At 36.2% G+C, this 23,757-nt stretch overlaps 1 protein-coding gene across 9 annotated transcripts in view; it reads right to left on the reverse strand.

Moving 5' to 3' along the window:
* SUGCT (succinyl-CoA:glutarate-CoA transferase) overlaps positions 1 to 23,757 on the reverse strand; it is a 309,001-nt gene that overhangs the window by 224,963 nt on the left and 60,281 nt on the right. For 8 of the 9 annotated variants that reach the window (XR_012580477.1, XR_003380359.2, XM_026793422.2 and 5 more), the window contains exon 9: positions 19,635 to 19,730. The exons of the other annotated variant lie outside the window; for it this stretch is intronic. Coding sequence is in view for 6 of the 8 variants with exons in the window: in XM_026793422.2 (XP_026649223.2) it covers positions 19,635 to 19,730 (96 nt within the window). In the remaining 2 variants the exon portion in view is untranslated. The remainder of the gene's footprint in view (positions 1 to 19,634; positions 19,731 to 23,757) is intronic. 9 annotated transcript variants of the gene reach the window in all.

A 23,757-nucleotide genomic window follows, 5' to 3' on the forward strand; every position in this document is an offset into this window, starting at 1 on the left:
ATTATTGAACAACCAGAGCAATCAAAGAACATCTACAGAGCAGGTTACAGTTGCTCGTTCTGTCTTCACTATTCTATTAAGTCATTATTGCCTTGATTCACCAAGTTAGTTAAGCATATGTCTAATTTTATGAACATGAATAATCCCCTGAAGTCTCATGACTATTCACTCAATTAAAGTTAGACATATGCTTAGGTACCTTGATGAATTGAAGCCCATAATTGCCTGCAGTTGTTTCTGCCAATTTTCTGCAAATAAAACCCCAGAGTTTTGCCAATGAAAATGTGATACTATAATGCTTTTATCACCGCAGAAATTAATTTTATTTAATATTTTTTCTTTTAAGTCTGTTTTACCTCCCATTGTTCTAGGTAAATTGGTCATCAAAGTCAATAGAACAAAGAAAATTGCACTTTAAACGTCAAATATATATGAGGATTTGGTTTCTCTTCCATTAATTTCTTTTAAAAAAAAATCTTCTAAAGTATGATGCATAAATCTTGGAGAAGACATAGGAGACTTGCTATTTCAAGTAGATGATGTTGAATTCATTGGCTAGAGTCATAAACTGAAGAGCATGACAATTAATGGAATGAGTACAAAGAGGAGTTTCACTTCAGAAGTTTTCCAAGATAGGAAGCTCTTCAGTTCTTGAAATAATTAGGGTCCTGGTCTTACTGCAGCACCCCATGAAGTCTAAGGAAAGATTTACATCAAATTTTGAGAGGTAAATTAAAATTTACTTCTCATAAACTATCATCTTCCCCTTGTTTAAAAAAAAAAACCCACATACCTGCCAATAACTGCTAAAAGTTTTTATTTTTTAATGATTCCTAAAAGATAGGATTAGAAATAAAAGTGAAGGGGAAGGAATATTAAAAATATCTTTATGCATAAACAGAACGAAGTCCTTGTAAACTATGTTCTTTAGATCTATTAAGACTTTTATAAACATACTAATAAAAACACGGTAACTCTAAACAATTTATAACACCACAATTCACAGCCTTCCTGCCTGATCTAAGGCTATGTCAGAAAACAGCTATTATTCTGTGGCTACAGCTTAACTAATTTGCACAAGAAAGACATAATTATCAGTGGCCAAAAGGTACATAGTTTGTTATCCCACCTAAAAAGTCAGTTTTCAAAAATTTGCCAATAGCAGTACATTTTGCTGGCAGAGCAATACTGTTGGTGATGAAGAACAGCATAGATAAGTTGTTAAAAATGTCCACAAAGTAGAAAGAAAAAAGGTTAAACTGAGAAAAGTTTGAGGGATTCCTATCCCTTATTCTCTGGCACTACATCCTTTAAAAACACCTACACTAGGCTCACACCTGTAAACTACAAACACATATGGCAGCAGTAGCCTACAAATTCTTGCCTCATCTGACATTTTTGATTAAAGGAATTGTAAAGGCTTTTCAGTTCTTCATAATGAATTATTTGGACACATGCTTTTTTTTCTCCCTGGAAGTCCTGACATTTCCTTACATAAAGACAACATGAGTATAGTGCACATTTGCCCACAAGGTTTAAAAACAAGTAAAATACATGCAGAAGTACATACATACTAGTTCTACTTTTGGAACTAAATCCGAGGGTTCTGAATAAAATTCACAGTTGTATATAAACCACACATCCTGCTTCCACTAAGCTTATCCACCAAAAGACTTATCAACTTCAAAAATCAAAGAAATAGCTACAAAAATCACACTATGGAGCATTTAAAAATTTGTTTCAAAGAGGAAAAAAGGTAAACTGGCAGTGCCCATGTATATATAAAGAAGTGACTACTATTTCCTACAAACTGGTCTCAAAAATTCACAATAAGAATTCATGGCCTGTTCCAGGATCATATGGGAGAAAGGGGAACATGCAATCAAAGTTTTCAGATATATTAATACTGTAGGGGAAAAAAAAAGGTGTGATGGAAAACTAATCTGTGGTAGCTTAACCTGCTTACCCCTCCAAGATTACCTAGAAGAGGCAAATATGTTTGTTATTAATCTAACACAAGTATGACTTCACCAAGTGGACCTTTCAAACTGCGTTCAGTGCTCCTAAAAATACCCTTCCACGGCAAGTCCTGCTATGTGTAACACACGAAGTATTTCTCATGGCAACATATGGTCACTTCATAACTACCATTTTGGGTTAACATACTTAAAATACCTCTAAGAATGATTACTGGAAAAATCTGTTTGTTTCACTGAATTGAAAAACCTATAAAGAAATAGCTATCATTTTGTTGTTACTGCATTAACTCACAGTTTACCCTGGAGAAAACAAAAGAGGAAACTAACCCGATTTTCCACTTTAAACTATGTTCTCTGAGCAACTTTAGTGTTAACATTTCTGCTAAGACTATCACTGCTTCCAATTTTCCCCTGAAGCTATGACTGTTCATGACCACAGTTTGTTAGAGTGATATACTGAACTTTAAACTTTTAAGAAAATGCCACAAACAAATCCAAATAAAGCAAGCATGCACCTGCTCCCATACTTAATTTTTCTCTGCATTTGGTGAGGTTGTCGAGTCCTCTTGTTAAATAATAGCTTGAATCACATCCTGGTTTCAAAAAAGATATCCACAAATAGTTCCTTACAAATCTCTGTCCTTTTCTTTCAAAAGTTTTATAACCAAACAGGGTTCAGCTCCTGCAATAACTCTACAGATTGTTTCTACCCACACAAAAAAAAGCAGCCTACTTACTGCACAATTTATACTCAAAATGTGTAACACTATTTTCTAACTGAAAACAAAATCAATTGTGTGAAGTCTAGAGTTCATAATAATGGAGAGAAAATAAAATCCAATATATCTTGTTCAAACAGTAAGCGAAATCAGGAAAGCTCACAAGAAGCAGGAGGGGAAGTTCAACCCTCAACTGAACTGTTACAAATGGCAAAAGTAAATTTAGGGCCTTGAGGGGGTGAGAGCAGAGAAGGATGTGAGGACTGAAATCCTGCAGCAATTTTACAATTGCTTTTTACAAATCATTCATTTCCAGATGACGAAAAACAACTTTGCAGACAAGGCAAGAACACCTGAAAAGGAATAAAAAGACACCTTCTCTACAAATTTGTCATCTTTTCATTTTTAATTGCCCTCATTACTGAAATTCAGAGAAACAGTAAGAACATATAAAGGAGAATAAAGTATTTTAAACCCCTTCCTACTAGCCCACCCCTGATCAGAGAGAAAATCACCTTATTTGGAATTTATTTTTCTTTATTCTGAGATATGTGCACTAAGACATGAGTTCCAGAATCTACACTATTCCTGCTCACCCCCATGTCCACACAAACAGAGCCCCAAGCAAATAAATACTTTTCCTGTTTACGTTAAAAAAATTATGCAGGATTTCCTGAGAACATGATTTTCAAATTAGAGACAAACCAAACTGAAGAGTATGTGTTTCCTTTACCACAGGAAATGTAGTGGATTTGGTTTTAAACTCAATTTATATATCAATTAAAAAGCTGGAAGTTCTTATCTGTGACTGAGCTGTGGCAACTTTTGAAAGTTGAGGAAAACAATTCTTGAACAAGTATTTAGCTGTTGAAAATATCTTTTAGAAATGTTAAATTTAATAACTCTCCAGTGCATGTCTGGGATTTCTTTGTAATCTTCTTGAGCAATGTGTAATATTTTGGCAAAATCCCAGACCCTCACAGTTAGCAGTAGTAGAGCAAAGGAAAGGTTATTAAGTGAATTTGTTGCCTCTCTTTTTTATAAGTTTTAGAAACTTTCAACATAAAAGAAATCTTGCTTTACATTAACTTAACTCTGTTGCTGCATTCCAAAAACTTAGTGCAGATTTGCATGTGCTCCATATGTATCTCCCCAAATCTGCCTTACCTGCCCTAAGCAATTATTGTGCATGTGCTGACCAGCTGTGAAGAAAGAGAGAGGGGGGGAAGGGGAAAGGAAAAACAACTGTGCTGCAGACTTGGAAAGCCAAGAGCTGAATTTCCTGGCTTACCCTGTGGCCCACTTAATGTCTCCAGTCAGGTGACCAAAAGAGGCAAGTAAATTACACAGGAGCAGGCAGTGGATGTCAAACAATAGATTATAGCCACACAAAATTCCAATTTCCTTTTCTAGTCACTGTAGCCTCAACGTGCTTGAGTTAAACCCTCGCTTGGCAAATTTTTATGGTTGCTTCTCCACACACTCAATGTCTAAGAGAACTGAGCATGATGTTGCAGTCCATATACTCCTTATTCTAAGAACTTGGTGAATTTAGTATTCTTAATTTTACTGACAGATTAATCTGAAAGGGCAATACTGGCCTCAGAATGTTTCCCTTACTAATAACACGTGATTTAATGTGATAGAGCTCAATGCAGTATGAATCAATTGATTAAGTCCTAGTTATATGTAGCTGCATGAACCACAACCAAGAATCTGAGTTTTTATAAAGTAAATGTTCTACATAGTGAGAAGAGGTTTTTACAATCATTACACTAGTTTTTAATACTTAACCTGCATTTGCAGCAAGATATGTTCTGTAAATGAATATCAAATCTTGGGCTCGTGGATGTTACAAAATTAAAGAAAAAAATGTCTATCTTGTCTGACTTTATTCATAGTTTTTAGTACTCATGTTAGAACAAAACAGAGAACTAGAATGATAAAAAGTAAATTCTGAACTTTTAGAACTCTATCTCTTCCAGCATCCCTTTTTCTGTACTACATTTTCACAATTTTATTTTCTATCACTGGCCACTATTCATGAAGTATGGACTCAGAAATGCATTGAAAATAATGGATATGATACAAATTACTGTTAAGCAGGAAAGCTTAGTCCAAATGGCAGGGAGATATTCTTGTCTCTCATCCTTTTTCTGGTTACTTGCTTGAAGGGCATAGCTCTTACTTGGTATTTTAGTCCTATCATATGCATTGGCAGTGCTTTAATTTCTTATTTGATGCTTACCAGCTATAGCTTATGAGCTATAGCTTAGCTCATCAGCTCAAAAAAGCAGCTGTCTGCAATATGGGTTCAGCTATTCCCCTATTCTGCTATACTTCAAATATTTTTTTAAATTGTATGCTAATCCCTCAATAGTAAAAAAGCAGCACTATATTAATTCACATGTGGCAAACACAGCATCTTCCCTGCCTGAGCTGAAACTGCCATCACGCCATCACTCAACCACCAAGTGCTGCCAGTCCCACTGCAGCCACTTCCACAAGGGCTCCAGAGACATTCAGTCTGCAGCTTTCCTAATGCTCATTACAACCCTTTTACTTCCACGTTTTAAGACATTCTTGGAGTGCGGCACCAGAACAACTACAACGGATTTGAACAGCATTTGAAATTTAGTGGATGCTAGGTTTGTCTCTTAGCAGCCTTTCAGACATGAAAGGTCTGCTTATTCCCTAGAAGATATGGGTGCAGAGCTTGGAAGCAATGTTATCAGAAATGGTTTTGGGGTAGGGATGTCAAGGGGAGCATGTCTTGATGGAATTACAGCAGATGGTACAGTGAATGATTACTTTATGGCAAGGCACACACTGAGAATCACTCAGATCTCCCAAAAATCATAAAGCTGGCTTAAAAGCCATGAGATGCTCTAAAACAAAAACTATCAGCATTTTTCAATTTCAGTATTTTTGGAGCTTCAGGGAGAAGGTGCCTTTTCTTCTAAGTCCTGATGAGTTGATACATTACTGATGAGTCTGGTAAGTCTGATATCCATTACCAAAAAAATACCATTTACATCTGGACAGTAAAGTCTTGCTAAATCAAGAGCAGGGTCTTGATTTCCTCAAGGAACTGAAATCAAAGATGCAAAAACCAAATAACTGACTAAGCTTTTATTAAAATGGAGGATAGAAAAAGTCTAGCATGCTGCCAAGTCAGCTTCAGTAATTATGCAAAGGAGTCAGCTGTCTTCCTTCTTTTTCCACCAAAGCAATTTTTGGAACTCATAATATAGGGGGAATTGGCACATTCATCAAGACAACATTGTTTTACCTTCTGTCTCCAGGTGAAATTCTAAAACCATAACACAGAAATTAATCAACAGGTCTTACATGCCCTTGAAGCCACACTAAACTTGCACTTTTAAAGGATTCAGTTGGATTTGGGTGACTAAGTCTGCATGTCTATGATGCTGGGCACAGTAATCCAGTTCAGTGACTAAGTTGGGGAGTCTAAGATGCTCAGCACAGTAATCAATGCAATCTGAAACTAACTGATGGCCCTCTTGATTCCCATGAACATTGACAATCTCCAGGAGCAACCCATCTGCCTACTATTTACATTCTGCAATGTGTTACTATTTTAGTTGCTTGGTATTTGCATTAAAAGGATACCTATGACTCTATTCTGCACTACACAAACATATACTCAGGGAATTCATTAGCAAGGGTACAGTAGCACACCAACATGGCTACATACAATGAAATTTGAGCTAGATTATGGAAATGATGTGTTGAGAGCATACTTCTGAAAACACAGTGTTTTCAAGCGCTCTGCTGAAGCACGTGCTAAGATATTTTTTCTAGAATCCTTGCAGTTGAGTCTGAGGAAGCTACACACTATCATACTGGGGACAGAAGAGAGATACTAGAGATTAGAAATGTGCAGAGTGATTGAATTTCAAAAAATAATAAAATCAAGCAAATTATATGTCAGCACTTCCCTCTCAGAAGGACGCACGTACATTCGCCCCCAAACAACCAGAGGAAGGGAAACAGCCAAAATTGTCTTCCAAAGTTCATATACATTGACTAAGGTGTCTGTCTCAGCACACCAGCCTACAGGGAAGGGCAGTACAATTTAAGTAAGACCACACGAGAAAACAAATTATCAACTGGTTGGATATCAACCCAAAGGGGTTATGAACTCTTTGTCAATCTGAAAAAATACTATCAACTATTCATGGATCATTTCAATATTCTCATTAAAAACACAGATATGGAGAGAGGAAAGGACATACATCAACCTTGAAGATCCACAAAACTAGAAGGAACTGCAAGTACTAGGCTGACTAGATAGAACTGAAAATGTTTGTAGCTAACTGGGAGATGAAATCTGAAAGCAGAGGGTAAAATTCAAGAATGAAAATCAGCTAGGAGGTTCTACAATTAGACATGAGTAATTCATTGACATGGATAGTTCGTATGCAAGAGAAAAGGATCCAGAATCTACGTGTTTCACAAACTGAGTACGAGTTAACAAACGCTCCTTTGCAACAGCAAGGTAATATTAAAGCGGAATTTTAGATCATCAGCAGAACCCACAAGATTCACAAAATATTCTTTCTCTTGTACTTCAAGATGATGCAACTGGAACTGGAGTAACATACTGCATTTGGTTCTGGGTGTCACAAAACTGTTGTGTTCCAAAAGGAAAGGTCAGAGATCAACTGTAAATTCTAGAACATGTCATCCAAGGGGAAAGACTGAGCAAGCTGGGAACATTAGCCTAGAGAAGTCTGAAACATACCAGCCTATAAGATCTAGAGGACTATTGAAAAAGAGGAAAGAATGTGTTCTCTCTATTAAAAATATTTTCTTAAGATCTGATCTGAATATTCCTAGCATATTGCCTTGTGTGCCACTGAGATAATAAATAGTGAAGCACTAGAATTAACTGCCTGAGGGGTTGTGAAGTCCCAGAATAAGTCAGGCAAATATCTTTGTAAAGCAATATTTTTAAAGATTATTTTACACAGAGAAAAGATAGCCCCATCCAAGACTGTCTATGATTGTTCCCTGCTTGCAGCATTGGAACTAGCTCCTGAACATTGCATTGTTCAATGCCATGCAGTCACAGCTTGCAAGACACAAATCATCTCTTTTCAACATCTTATGAACAGCCTACTATTTAAATAGAGACCAAAGAGGAGAAAAGTAGAAGGAACAGGTCAGCTCTTTAAAAGTTGAAGCAGGGGCATGCAAAAATGTCCTACTCAAATCCCAAAGACAGCAATCAAATCAAAACATAGACAGAAATGTGATTTTTAAAAAAGCAGCACAAATTCTGGAAATAACTACCACTCTGTTACTTTCTGTAATCTGGAACAGCTGATTTCAAGAAACTGCTCTACCTTGTATTAAAAATGTATTGGGAGCACTCTCCCAAAAATTAGTGTCACATTAAATGAAGTTGCAACATCCAAAACAAAAACAAAACAGCTATTTTGCAAGCAAACAGAACTAAATTTCTTAGTTTCAGTCCAATGTCTTGACTACAAATCATTTATTTTATCTTTTTTAACCTGACAAAGGCTTATACGACTCAAGCTCGAGGAAGCTTGCACAAGTTGTACAGGAAACCACTATAAAAACCACTGACATTCTCAGTTGCTTTCAGCACCTGGTACTTGATAAAAGAAACTATTTAACTGTTTTCTCATTATCATTATTACTCAAAACTGTTAAATGGCAGGAAATAAACTACTTAAGAATCTCCAAGGGGCTGGAAAAGGTAACAGTGAAAAGACAGCATAATTATGCAGGAGTGCTAAGAGGTTTCACTAATAACATTCTCTTAAATGAGCTACCTGATCAGACTGTTAATACAAATATACATATTATTGCTGTCCACGGCCTTCCTCATTATTCATGGATTAAATACATCTGTAAACACTGTAGGTATTAAACTAATCTCAGATTATTTCCTAATTTCAGCAGTCATGTGATGGGCATTTATACTTCTTATTTATCTCCCAATTTCGACAAAATGGTGAATGTCAACTGAGCATGTAAAAATGGGTAACATCAGGAACAAAAAAGTGAAATCATAAAATTACTTCAAGACATTCAGTCCTATATTACATCCTCAAATAAAATACTTTACACTTGTACACAAAAGAGGAAAAAATTATTCTTGGTTTTGTGAAAGCACTAAAATAAAACTCAGGGTCCATTGTTCTAAGCCTCAAGCCAAATTAAAATGCAGTCTCTGCCCCGGTGAGCTAAGTCAATAACTTGTGTATACTACAAAAGCCTTTGTTGCATTGTCACAACTATTATTCATGGTCAAAACTCTCTAGACACTACTATAACCACATATGCCAAAAATAAATTTGACAAGGTTAAAACATGTCTCTGATGAGAAGAGACATGATCATACATCGGTATTTGTAGTATTCTATATTTCTTGTCTTTATGTTAGAATTTAACTGTTACATAGATTCAGCTAATGTTTCTCTACTTGAAGGAAGTCACATCAACTTCCTATTTGTTTATTATTATGGCCCTTCCACATGAAGAACAACTAATATTAACTGACAGCAAATTAAAGGATAACCTTTTGTCTGCTTTTTATTCTTTTCTAGAAAATGATGCCTTTCCACTAAAATAATTTACCTTCCACTCTTTATTGTGGTAGCTTTCTAAAACAAAAAATATAGAAAATATAAAAACAAAATACGAAACACAAGTTGGGTCTTCCATACTGTTACAACTTTTTGAAATCTCTAGTTTTATCTACCTAGAAACACCCAGGAAGAGACAGATGACTAATGATGTAAAACTAACATGCCAAAAATTAAAAAGTTCACCAAACCACATAGGGACATCCTCATACAAAATTTGCGTACCCTCCACTTGCTGTAGCTGACATAAACCAAGATCACAGTCAAGCAATAAATTTGGCTTCTGTTACCTCAGACTTAGAGGTCACTCCAGCAGAGTAACCTCATTTCTGCAGGCTTCACTGGACTTGGAGTCATCAGTGTACCTGATAACTAACAACTATTGTGCAAAATGATCCACAGTGAAACAAAACAAAAAATATGGAATACAGACAAAGGAAGCCCAAGAACCTTTTAACAGTAAAACAAAAGGAAGCTGCAGCTGAGCAATCAGCAAAGTTTAGGCATGGAACCATATGCTGTTCTCCTGCTCTGGCAACGGAACACCTTAGATGAAGGAGACATTACAACATGTTGCTGGTAAAAGCTTAAAGCAAGTTATTCTTGGGCGCCTTAAACACATGTGAAAGTTCTTTGTGTTACTCAAAAACATGTAGAATCCACTTAAGACAATTGGTGGATCTGGACACACCACTTGAAGAGGTGATCAAAGTGAAAATCATATCAGAGATAAAATCAAAAAGATACAAGTTTAAAAAATATAGCCTTGGGGAAAACATGAATGAACTGACATCACATAATCCAGGAATAAGAACACTGTAGACGTACATATATTTACATATGTAAAGACTTGCTAGACACAACATTGTGATCAACTGCCATAACACATCACTAACTTATAACCAAAAGCCTATCACTAAATTCAGGTTCTATCTTCCTTATTGAAAATAGAGTTACTTCTTTTACTCCTCGCAGTGGGCATGAAAATCTACATAAACAAGACTGTAGCATGTATTGCAAAACTTCTGGTGAATAGAAATTGGAAAAAACATCTGTCAAAACTATCCTAGATATAAGTGAATGAAGGTGAAGGTGTAGACTGGATAAAACTAGTTGAGATTCCCTTGGGGATACAGATGTAAGATCAATTTCTCTAGCTTAATTTGTATTAGAAGAGCAAATTCCATACAGTGAGTACTGCATGTTTTAGGTGATGGTGAGGAAGTATGATTTTGTCAAAACAGAGAACTACTTTAAATAATTTTTTCTCTCACCTTCACCCTAATCCCTCTCAATACAACAGAATTACTACTTATTAAAAAGTAAAGAAATCAAAACAATTTTGGTAATAATAGTGGTTTAATAATAGAAGAAGTCTTAGGTTACAATTTGAAGGGTTTTTTCCATCAAATTTTATTAGTGAAAGCATTAAATAATTAATAATTAAAAATACCTGTGTTAGCATCATGCAACATTATATGTATGATTAAATGTAACAAAAGGCATGAGAAACAACATTTAAAAATACTGCATAGTTAAAGCATATGTACATAACCAGATTTAGCATTTAAATCTCAAATACTTTGGAAAGACAACAGGACTGATACTTCTTAAGTTCATAAGACATTTTTGAAAATAGAACAGAAGACCTCTCACCACCCTTCCCATTAAATTCTCAGGAGTGGCAGTGTACTGGAGTACCACAGTTGTGATTCCTATGGAGCTAACCTTATTGTAGCAGTAAGGCAATAATTTTCAAGAAAACGGTATAGCCCATATGAAATTTATTTGCAGGCATCAGTGCTTGGAAATTAACTTAATGACCAGGTTTGATGAAATGTCATCTCACTGTGAAAAGAAGGGGTCATCTTGCAAAGTAGCAATCAGGTTGTGCACCAAAACTCTATCAAGCAGTGCATAATATCAAATATATCTAGAGATACCAAACAAGCTTCACAAACTCTATTGACAGATTGACCCGCTCTGTGAACATCCTCAATGCATAATGCGAAGTCTTCCATCAAAGAAATGAAAATAGATGTAGTTTATATAGCAACTGCATTCATTAGACTACCTCTGGAGAGTCCTGTTTCAGAGTTTCATGGAGATAAAGCACAGACTTCAAACATATGCATTAAATGTGAGCAGAAATGCAATTCTCATGCTGGGAGAAAGAAGAATGTTGTGATGAGATGTGGGGAACAAGTCCTTCTTTAGGGAAGTAAATGCTATGTGAAAGTAAGTGGTTTACATTCTTGAGAACAATATGCAAAAGAGTGAAACAGTTTTGAACAGCTTTATGTTTCTGGTGGCAGATGGTTCCCTTTTGGCTGAACAGTGTTTCTTAATCAGGTCTATGAGTACAATGAACCTTCACATCGCTGAAAGAGAAGCATCACTCTATTAAAAGCAAGTTCATAAGCAAGTGTTAATCCCCATACAAAGTAGCATTTATCATTTTTCATGCAAGTGCTCATTCCAAGAGGATTATCACTTCCCCATCTTGCCCTCTGGCTGACTACACAGGGCAGAGAAATTCTTTATTCCATATGGAAGGGGAAAGGGAGGTTGGAGGAAGCTGTGATCTCCAGCTTCCAGTTTCACTGTAGCTGCTCCAAGCTGGAAGTGGGAAAGAGCACAGGCCAATGTTGCAGCAGTTGCTTTTCAATGAGAGTATGGATATGGCTCCCCAGAAGCTGTCTAGCAGTTACTAGCACATGACACACTACAAAGATGGGTGGAGGGAGGCAGAGGATGAAAGAACTCTTTGCTAATATCAGTCAGTACAGATCCTATCACCCAACTGAATACTCAGATGCACTTCAGACCTGTCCACGTACAGGGTACTTTATTTAAGGTAGTTTAAAGTGATTCTAATTTAAGTCCCTCAGATATTTAAGCATCGTTATGTGGCAAAGATATGTTAGTATATAAATCCACTTGTGTAAGTTTCTGAAATTCGAGCTCCCTTTCCTAACAAGATACACACTTTTCTAAAGAACTGCTATTTTAGTTATATAGAGCTTAGAAAAGATCACATTTGGGGTGGAATTTTATTAATCACATTATATTTTTGTTTTCCCTTGGGGCATAATGCCCTGACATCTACACTCATATCTCTCCTTGCAGAGTTACCAACTACATGCAGCTCACCTGGCTACTCTTATATAACACACCTACTCACACAACAATGAATGCTACTCTAAGCAAAAATAGGCAAAGATGGGAGTTCTAGACCAAATTATGTGTCAAACCCATCACAGAGAGGATCCTAATATTATTTTGTAACATGCCACACATATATAAAGTCAAAAGCACTGCATATAGAAAAACAGCTAATAATGTTGGTAATTTGTATACACCATCCTTCAAGGCTCTTCAGAAATAAATGCTACAACAAAAACTAGATTACATGAATGACATCTAGTGGACATACCTTTCCATAACAATCAACTTTTCCCCAGCAAAACTGACACAAGCTTCACATGGTAAAAATAAGCAGCACAAGCACCTATTTATGTACATGCATATATATATTTTTTATTATTATTATTTTTTTTTATGCAGGACGATTATGTCAGAAGTCATTGAGCAATGCTGATACACAGATTTCTGATTTTTCTTTCAGACTGGTTAAATATGTTTCAGCTCATGAGTGGCTGCATTGTATAATAATACAATGATTATAAAACATGTTAAGAAAATGAAAAGCAAAGTTCATTCTTCTGCCTTGGATCCAATAAACAGATTAGAAGAAAGCAGTGATCCAGCTGCAGTCAATATCTCCTCTACAATCCCACAGATCCTTCTTTCATCACTTTCCAACCAGCTACAATGTGAAGAGCCCTCTACTGATCAGGGTTCTGTTAAACTGCTCTTCCAAAGAACTAAATTTGACATGAATATACAGTTCTGTTATATTCAGTAGCCTTGTAACATGTTTGCTGTAAATGCCAACTAGATCCCTCACCCCAGCAATGGGCAAATGTGGAAGAAACAATTAACAGTATACATAGAAGACAAATGTCCACCAAATGACATTGAAAATGAGTATAAATGAGTAAACTTGTATTCCTATCCTAGTTTAATTAGAGTTTTTCTCATGTATCCATGGACAAGTGACAGGTGAATAATCTTAATGTACATTCAATTTAAATGAGTGGAAATAAATATGTCAGTACAAACACATATTCAAGTACCTATACAAGAATAGCCTGTGACATTTCCCAGAAGGAGATAAAAAATGAGATTGTCTCTGTTGTCAACTATATTTCCTTAACAATAATTGTGATTATCCATGCCTGTTTTGAAAATTCAAAGTATCAGTGACATTAAAAAATACCTTGCAGACATTGCTTAAAATTAAAACGTGCAGGGAGATTTCCTTCAGAAAAAAGAAAACAGTGTCATGTTTTCAATTAAAAATGCATTTTATTTCAATCTGAAAATTCTCTTTGTACAGGTAGAAGCTGTCTGTGTGCATACAAGCTCAGCTTCTTTAAAGCGCTGTTTCTGACAAGGGAGGATATATATGAATGAATTTATCACTACATCTCATATCATACACTGAGAACATATCTAAAACTGCCCAAGGCCAATCTACTGGACTGGTTTCCAGACAGCTGCTCTGCTAGGGGAGAGGCTTGACAACACAGTGAAGGAAAATCCCCACAAAATTATCAGTATAATGTTGTCAGGTTTGAATAACCAGAATTAATTACTCATCATTAATGAGCTTTCTACAGAGATTGCCACAGATGATTACTATAATTTTTCAATAACTAAAATGGCAAGGAAAAAAATCCATACTCCAGCACTTCTTACCAAGCAGAGTGCCAACTCCTCTATATTCACAGTAAGACCAAATCATCTGTGAAAAGGGTACAGTGGTTAATGTCATCATACTATAGTAGGAAACATCTGAAAAAAAATCTAGTAAATAAAGCTATAAATAGAAAATTGTTCAAAAAGAAAGAAAGGGGAGAAGTCCTGCAAATTATATTCCTGTTTTCTTGTTTTACAGAATCCATTATTACACAAGCTTTTCTGGTTTCACTCTTTCTCGTGCCTTGTAAGATAAAGACATAAGGAAGGAGAGAGTTAAAAAACAACCTATAGGTAGATCAAGGCCACTAAAGTATTGGGCATTCCTCATATAAGTAAAGATGTTGATTGTGAGGATGGCCAACTGTTCTTTGGAAATATCATCCATGTAGTGTGATAAAACATGCTTTTATCACACTACATGGATAATATAGTAGCTTGAGAACACAGTTTCTAGTCAGCTGATCTGGGAATACATTTGATTTTCATGTTTAGTGGTATATATGCTTCACTGCTTGGAAGAAAAATATAGGAAAATGGAGCCCCAAGGCAGTCTAAGTAGTCCAGATGAGTATTATGTAGATAACACTCATAGAGTAAGAAGGGTCATCTTGCATTGCCTGAATTTAAAACTTCCTCCTCCACAAAAAGGGTCTGTATTTTACTATATTTCCTGTGCATAAGTTCCATCTTCTCCTAGACTGGGCTAATATAGAGCAGAAAGATTTTCTTCCATTTTGAATTTATTTAAGGAGAGTCTCGTGTACAAAACAAAACTTTGCAAATAATAAAAGTTCTATTCTTTGTTGCTTTTGATTCCAAGAGTCATTAACTGCAGAAGTATCCAATAAAACCACATAAAGGCAGACAAGAAAATGAGTACATATCACCATTCTTGGATGGAATAAGCAGTTTGAAATTTTTAAATGATTGACATTATTCTGCTGTCCTCTTCACTGAAAGAAAAAATAAAGGAGACTGAAGTTCTGAGAGATTCTCTAGAGCTGAGTTAGAAAAATTGGTGCACATTGTGTCTTTCTGTGAAAAGCATCTCTGCCAGATGAATCAGGTCAATAATCAAATTTCTCTGTTCCTGTGATGAGACACAAGTGACATGTGTGGGATTTTCTTTGTAAGACTCCTAGACAGTATGAAATTCTATGACCAAAAAGTATGAGATGCAGATGATAAAAATAATGCAGAGATATTTTATCTAAGAATGTGCTCATCTTCTTAATACCTCATACCTTTCACTTCCTTGTGAGCTTATACTTTGATTTTCATAACATTTAACTGACTGACACCGAGATAATTTCCTCATATGAAGGAATTTTTATGCTTAGCACAAGCAGAAGTTGATACTTAAAGAATCTAAGTGAGTTTGTAACAAGAAACCATTAGTGTTAGGTCTGATGAGTTATTAAAGTGCATAGGTCAGTCAACAGAAAAGGTAATTGGTTAAAATAATTTCTTTACTGTCTCATGTTTTTAACTTCCATTTAAAATGGCGGTGCCCTTTGAACATTCTGAAAATAAAATGAACTATACTTGAGAAAACCCTGTCAGCCTTAAAATCCGGAACAAAAATAAAATCATATTCAGTAGATATCTGCAAGAACTTGTTTTCTCAGTTTTCTAAATAGGCTTCCATCATTATGGCCACAGAGGAAACAGCTCTACACCTTTTGCTGAAAGTTTGCCTCTGCTCAGTTGCCCAGGGTATCTGATGGAAGGGTGACAAGCTGCCACATCAAACATCTTGTAAACATTCCACTTAGATTTTCTCAGGAGAATGAATTCCAAGTGGATCAATTGAAAGATGAAAATGTGAATGTCCAAGTCTCAGAGAGCTACCTACATTACTGAAACCACTAGAATGAGGGAAGACCTTATCACCCCAAGTGAAAGATAGCAAGAACTTTTAGTTTTCAGCACAATTATGTAACCCGGATGTTTTGAAGTCTTGATTTCCTCTGGATAATCATGGAGCAGCTGTTGCTAAACAAGGTGTCTCATTATAGAAACTGTTGTTTTTTTTTTTAATTGTACTAATTATATTTAAGATACAGCCCAGAACTCAAGGTTTGTGTTTTAACACTTGAAACCAAGCAAACTGGATTCTGATTCCATTAACTATCACTGGAGTGACCTATTCAAGCTACATTGCTCTGATTAAACAGCAGATCTCCTCAAAGGAGGTAATTTCTCATTAAGGTTTCAGGACTCAAAAAACTATTCCTGATTTTGGCTGATAGGAATCTAGGGTACTTCATCTTTGTGGCACATTGCAAATTTCCCCTCAACTGAAAATCTGTGGTAAACCTTTACAGTTAGTTTTACAGGAACTCTGGGAGACATTACATACTCAAAAGACATCTTTTTCTTTGGCATCTGGTAATGAACACAGAGAACTGAAAACTCAGACATTTCAGATGATCATGTCACAAAGTCAGCACATTGACAACAAACGAGAAAAACCTGAAGAATATGAAAACCCTTGCACACCAAACTTAACATCTCAGACCAGACCAGGAACAGATTTCCAAAGATGATAAAAGTTTCAGGAAGGAGAAAACCCATCTTCCCATTAATGCTTAATTTTTATATTTTTAAATGCAAAGAAAAGTAATAAAGGTCAATCTAGAGAACACATTCAGGGACAAATTATGCTGGTAGTATTTCAACCAAGAAGCAATGGTGAAATTCAGTGACATGTGAGAGATACAGTCAAAGGTAAATTTGACCTTGTAAATAGAAAAAAATAGAGCCATTTGCAAAGATATCTAGAACAAATTTATTCAGATGAAGCTCAATAAAATAAAAGCTGCCATAGCATTCAATATAGAACACTTATTGTAACAATTGTAAGCAAAAAAAAGTGCTTTTAATGTACATTTTTAGGATGCTTCTAACAGGGTTTTTCATTCTTTTGGTCAGTGCTCTAGTGTAACTCTGATCAGACATCTCTCACACTGAAAAATGATGTAAGTTATTTTGATTTTGCCTTTTTAATATCTCTAAGAGGATCTCATCTTTGCCCAATCCTCCATGATTTAACATAACCTGACACTTTTTACAGGACTGCATGTTCTGTGTCACTTCATAACTTATTACCTGTATAAACACTTAAAATACAGAAAAAGAAAACAAAATAAAGGACATGTGAAAAAACAACTAACAGTTTGCCACTACCTAATTGTTCTGAAATATATAGAAATTCAAATTTATGAAATGTGCTTTTCATTATTTGAACAAATTGTAGTTCACTTGCATAAAACACCTTGGAAAAAAATTGCAAAGATCAGTGTAAGTCATTAGCTTAGTAAGCATATTCAGTAAGTAGAATATGGAATGAAAGTCAGGTATCAGAGATGTGTTCTATATTACAAATTGCAATATTACAAATGAGCTGTATGAGAAACTGTAAAGCCAGTACAATAGCAACAGCAAGGGTTAAGTCAAGTTTATGAAGAACTTTGCAATCTAAGTATAGCTTGGGTTAGTAAAGGGAAAAAAAAATCCTCTAAAACCCAAAATATTCTTACGGTTACAATCAGAATTGCAACAATAGAAGCTGATGCAATGTTAGGCCATAAGCACATACACACACACAACTCCATCCATAAAAAACCTACCCCAATTACTGGTTTATCAACAAAAAAATTAGATAAAATTTGTTTATAATATTGCGGTAATATTTCTAGTAGCTACTACAGAAACAGCACACAGAAACACAGGAACTATAATTTTATTTAGATATTTTTCAAAAAAAATTTTACTTTCACAATGACTAATCAAGATTGAATCAAAAAACAGCTAAAACAATCTCCTAGACCTAAAGAGCTGTCTATGAAAAAAGAAACAAAGGATATTCAATGTATGCTTTCCATTTTGACTGTGGAAAAACTAAGGCCAAAAGGACATAAAAGAATACAAGTTTCAGTTATTCAGCCAAATGCCACATGATGAAGATAAAATGCTTTGTTTAGTCAGGTTTTTGGGTTGGCTTATACAAACTTCAGATACTTCAGATCTGTTTTATACTTTCAACATACTAAAGTTCAAAGGGCTTGCACCAAAAGGTTGCATGACAGAAACACAGCGGAGTGTAAATACCTGGTTACACTGGGTCATGAGAGCTGGTTCTGGAAAACTCACCCATACTGCTACACCAGTAGCACTGGAGACAAGAATACTGCAGGAATAATTCTTGCAGAAAGAGCCACAATACCTCCCTATTGTTCTGAGACAATTTGCCATCTTTGTAGCCAATGCATAACAAGATAGTTGATTGTGCAGTAGTACAACTATTGGAAAAAGTCTCCTAGATGAAGCAGACTTAGTCCTTACAAAACCAGCTCATTTTGGTTTTAGACTTGAGGAGGTCTGGCTTTTACTAGCTAGTGAAAGAGTTCTGCATAATAGTAGAAAATTTTTGCTTCAGATTTTATGGCCACAAGGCTAATCTTTCAGTTATGATCATCATGATCTTCACCACTGGGAAGACTATACACTAAATTTCCCTCTCCTCCTGTGAAAAGAAAGGGGAGGGTAAAGATACTCAGCAGTGTTTAGCTGCAGTTCTCCCAAGAAAATGCTGGAAACTGCCCCTCTCAAGACTCTGGACATAAATTAAGAAATACAGGCTTTGCCGGCTAGATACAAACATGACCACTTTCTAAGAAATGCCAAAAAACATGAAATAAAGAATAGATTTTTCTTAGTTAAATATATGCTCAAGTTTCTGTAAGACACGACCTCCATCTAAGAACACAAAATGAAGAGCTAGAAAAGAACACAATTTTTTGTTTACTGGAAGAGTTTACCGTACTCGTCAAAAGTAAGATAAAACTTGCAGTGAGATTTTTTTTTTCCTGTGTTTGTTTATATGATGAAGGTCATGTTATTTTAAGGAATGTCAACCCTTCATGAGATGCAGCAGAGTATGAATTCTGCTGAGGAGATCTGAGCTCTGTTTAATTCTTTTTATCAACCTGTTCTCTCACTGAGGAAGTGATTTGTAGCAAAATCAATACAAAATTACAAATATGTAGCACTGCCAGATTATCTTTGTCATTTAGACTGCTCTTGTAGGCTCACAAGATAAAACCACTAACATTCAGAGGGAAAAAATTGAAAGATCTCAGTTTATAACTGGTATGGAATTGAAGTCAGGTAACCCTTAAAAAAAGGTTTCTCTGTTAGGTGAAAACCAATCAAGTCATTGTGCTAGCTTTAAAGTCATCCAGTTTCAGCAAACACCTTTGATCTATTTCAGTCTTCTGTTACTAATCTACTGCTGATGAAGAAATATGTGAAATGCAGAAACGACAATGAACAACAGAACCTTGTCATGCCTCTACACAGACACATTACAGACTACAAGTCATGGGAAAAGTCAATTCTTAATCTCATAATACACAAAATAATGAATTCCAAGGGAAAAAACCCTAATGCTTTCTGCTTACCTGATATGGAACAATACTCCCATGAGCAGTACCCCAGCGTTTTGCTTCAATTTTGCAATTAAGGTAATTTGCTGCTACATGAGTGAGACATGCAACCTGGAAATGGAAAAAAAGTATAGTATTCAGGAAAGCTGGAACTTCATTGATAATTTCTCTGAGATTTCTTTCTATCTGCTTTAGATACATAAGCTAACATATTTATGTCACAAAAGCATCCTTTAGACATTATATATTTTGTATACATTTTTACTATGAGAAAAACTCAGGCTACAGCTATATCACAGAAGTGCTTATTTAAGAACAACTCCATAAACTCAAAAATTAATATGTTCTCTATAACACCAGTATCACTGGACATATGTAACATTAAACTATCCTGAGAGATAAGAGAGTGTTACCCTAAACATTTTGCAGAATAGTCAGCTGCAGCAGTGTCTTGTCTGAAGTCTAGTGGGAAGCATGATGGATTTGTGGGATAGAACTCACCATTTCCTGAACCTCAATCCCATGCTTAAATCACAAAGACTTTTTCCTCAGTTACAAGATTATCTTTTCGTTTTCTCCTATGCTTCTCATTTTACATGTCCAAGCTATGGAAAATATTTCTGAATTCTTCAGCTCCCCACAGGTTCTGTAATATTAATTAAGTCATGGGCCTTGATAAATCATCTGTCATTAGAAGATAAGGAGAGATTTAGCAAGTTATTAGTCAGACATAGCTGGAAAAGTATTAACTTTGAAGAAAATACAGCATACTAACTTAGGAACCAGAATGTGAGAGTATAAATATATATATTGTAAGTATGATTATGTCTTAGGAAAAACAAATGAAAATTTGTGATTCAGTAATGCATGAAAATCAGTAGTTCTGTTATAATCCATGGCAGATTTCTTATTCTTTATTCTTGGAGAGAATACAGTGTTTGATGATATCTGAAGCCAAGTAACACAATAGAGCATTACAGTTACCATGGAAGGTTATCACTCATTCATCAGACACAATGCATTTTTTTATTCTGTTAACTAGCTGCACCAGTAAGTGCAAGTGCTTGCCTCAACAGTAGACCATGGGAACAATTTTTTCCAAAAATATTATTTTCTCCATATTTCTCCCATTAGATGAAAGAAATTTTGCTTTGATGATCAAACTGTTTATACTATTTTGTACCTACTAATCAGTCTAGTCTACAACAAAACATAGAATTAATTCAGAGTCCACCATTCATATTCCAATATGTGAATTATATCAGAATTCTCAGGAATTAAAAGCTATTTCATTTTCTTGTTCTTTCTCTATATATTCTGAAAAAAAAATGTGAATGTGTCACTGTCACATTTAAAGAAAATATTTAACTGTAAATCATGCATGGAGCAATTTAGTACAGCAGAAAAAAAACTAGGAAAATACATAGCAAATAAGAGTCTAACTACTGACAAAAAATTATATTCATATATACTAACTAGAAATAAATTCTTTATTCCTGAGTATTTTTGGAAAACATTTTGTAGCTGGATTTACAGATCCAGCTGTTTATAGCCCAGTGTCACTTCATTTGGCTAAAATGTTGAACCATGTCTGTTCTTTGGTCCCCAGGAAAATCTCAGTAGTTAAGAAAATGGCACTGGAAGTATCTAGGAAGAATTTTTTTCCTAGTCTGCAACTTTTCTCAGCAATATAGAAAGAAGCACCATGATTATAGAGAGAGTTAATGAATTATAAGAGTGTGTTTATTAGTAACACGTAGCCTTGACCCATCATTCCTGCCATTTTTCCCTTTGGGGTCATACTCCATAGTGATACTTTCTCTACCACAGCAAATGGCTCTGCAGTGAGGATGAAATATTATTCATTAGATATTCTTCTGTATTTGCATGCAACACTACACAGCTAACACATTATACACAAATTTCACTGAGTGAAGTGAGATGCATCCATTACAGCCAGCTTTTACTTCTAAAGACCAGGAATATGCATTTAACTTTGCACATTTTCCATAAGGCAATGCTATATCAAACTTAACTCTGGGAAGGACAGAGTGAATTAAAGCCTGGTGAAACAGAAATCCCAAAATATTAACATTGAATGCAATTGAGCCAAGATTTCATGCTATTCATTTGTTTCTACATTCTATGATATAGAATTCAGGATTGGAGTCTCATAAACAGAATTCTTCACAAAAAGACTTTTACCCCTAAAAATATACCTTCTTAACAGAGTGTTACAAATTGCTTCAGCTTCCTGGATGAGATGAATGTAATATTTTCAGTAATGGAAAAAAATCACACATCTAGATTTCTCCAAAGCATTTGTTCACAGGACAGGAAAGGGAAAAAAGGGATTGAAACATAATGCTCACTAGATATTGACATTTGACCATAAAGCATCTGCTTCATGCTTGTTTCAATAGCAAGAGACCGAAAACGCCAGGGAAGTCAGGGCTTAGTAAAGACGGCAATGTTGGAACTAACAGTTGCTCAGAGTATTTCAAGGTCTCAGTTCAACCTTGTACTTAGTGTGAAGAATAATTCCATTTCAATCAATTTACTGACTACTTGCCTTAATGCATATGCCTATGTAGCCTATAAAAATGGTTTGCTTATTTTTGTTTTTTCAATAAATCATGAAAGAAAATTCTTTTGGCTTCCTCTGACTTCCTTCTCTGATTTGAGTACCTTATTCACAGCCAAATTAGCCAGGCAAAATTAATTATTAGCAGTAGCCATAGTATCATCAGCAAACAAATAAGCTTATATAGACCAAAATAAAATAAATATATCAATGTATTGTGTTTTATATGAAAACACACTGTTGAGTGAACTCTGTGGCCTTTTGCCACATTCATAATAACTTTCTGACAGGTTCAGCAAACTTGAAGACAATTCTATTTCTACTATCCCATGAAACTTTCCCCTACCTCTCTTTCCCTTTCCTCTCTTCCTGGCTCAGTTGATAATCTTTGGCCTTTCCAAAGATTTAGTCCCAGTAAAAAGGCACTGTCCAAAAAAAACTTTCAGCATATACAATTTATGTAATTAATAAAGAACATGAAGAATTGATCTACCTATATCTTACAGTTGTTAAGCAAACTGCTGAACTACAAGCATACAAAAGATATTCCAGATGAACATTTTTATAGATGTGTGGTGGTTTGACCAGGAAGAAGTTGGAATTCTGGGATGCTGTGGTCAAACCAATGGATGTTCTGAGTTTGAGACTGGCACCTGGTGTAGCCAGTGGGGTTTGGACACACCTCCGAGAATACACAGGGGTTAAAAAGCAGAGCTCTGGCCCTGGCAGGCTCTCTTGGGACGTCGAGGAGAAGAGGTCGGATCTCCCTCCCCTGTCCAGCCGCTGCTGCTGGGCGGGGTAGGGGCAGCCATGCGGTAGGCCCGGGGCCTGGACAGAGATGGGGGTGAGAAGGCCCTCGAGGATGGAAGGGTGGAGGAGCCCCAAGAGACATCGGGCAGACATTCCCACCCCCCTCCCCAGGAGGGAGAGAGGAGAGCCGGCGACACCGAATGTGATAGCAGCCGGCCCAGGAGGAGAAGGGGGGGGGAAGAGTGCCTGGCCGGAGCGGCAGCGTGTGTGGGAGTGCCGCAGCTCCGGGACAGACAGAGACTGAAAGTTTTAACCCCTTTCTTTCATGATTGGGGCCTTGCAAAAATGCTAATCCTCCTCGAAGCTGAATAAGAAGGGAGATAGGAGATGAGATGAGACAAGGACCTGGCCTGAAGGACGTAGAGAAGACTGGCTGAGTGAAGAGAGAGATGCTTGGAGTGGCCTTGTGGCTGGACTTTTCTTGTGGCCATGGACTCAGTTTGTTCCTGTGACACAGAGACTGCACTTAGGGGGAGGCAGTGCCTCAGAACCAGGAGGGTTCATCGTGGGGACCCCCCGGCCCCAGGGGGTTGGAAAAATATGGGGGGGACAGATGTCCCAAAGCAGAGACTGTGCCTTTTTGGAGTGAGACAAGGCATCCTTAAAAGACAACCCTAAAAGCAGTTCTGGTCCATGCACAGTGGTGAGAGCATTGGGCATGGAAGGAAGATGTCACAAGCGGCAAAAGGACTTTTTTCCGGGCGGTGCCGAGTGACATGGAAGCACACGAGGTTTCAGTGTGTT

Source organism: Zonotrichia albicollis, chromosome 1 (genome assembly GCF_047830755.1).
Source record: "Zonotrichia albicollis isolate bZonAlb1 chromosome 1, bZonAlb1.hap1, whole genome shotgun sequence".
NCBI classification, from domain to species: domain Eukaryota; kingdom Metazoa; phylum Chordata; class Aves; order Passeriformes; family Passerellidae; genus Zonotrichia; species Zonotrichia albicollis.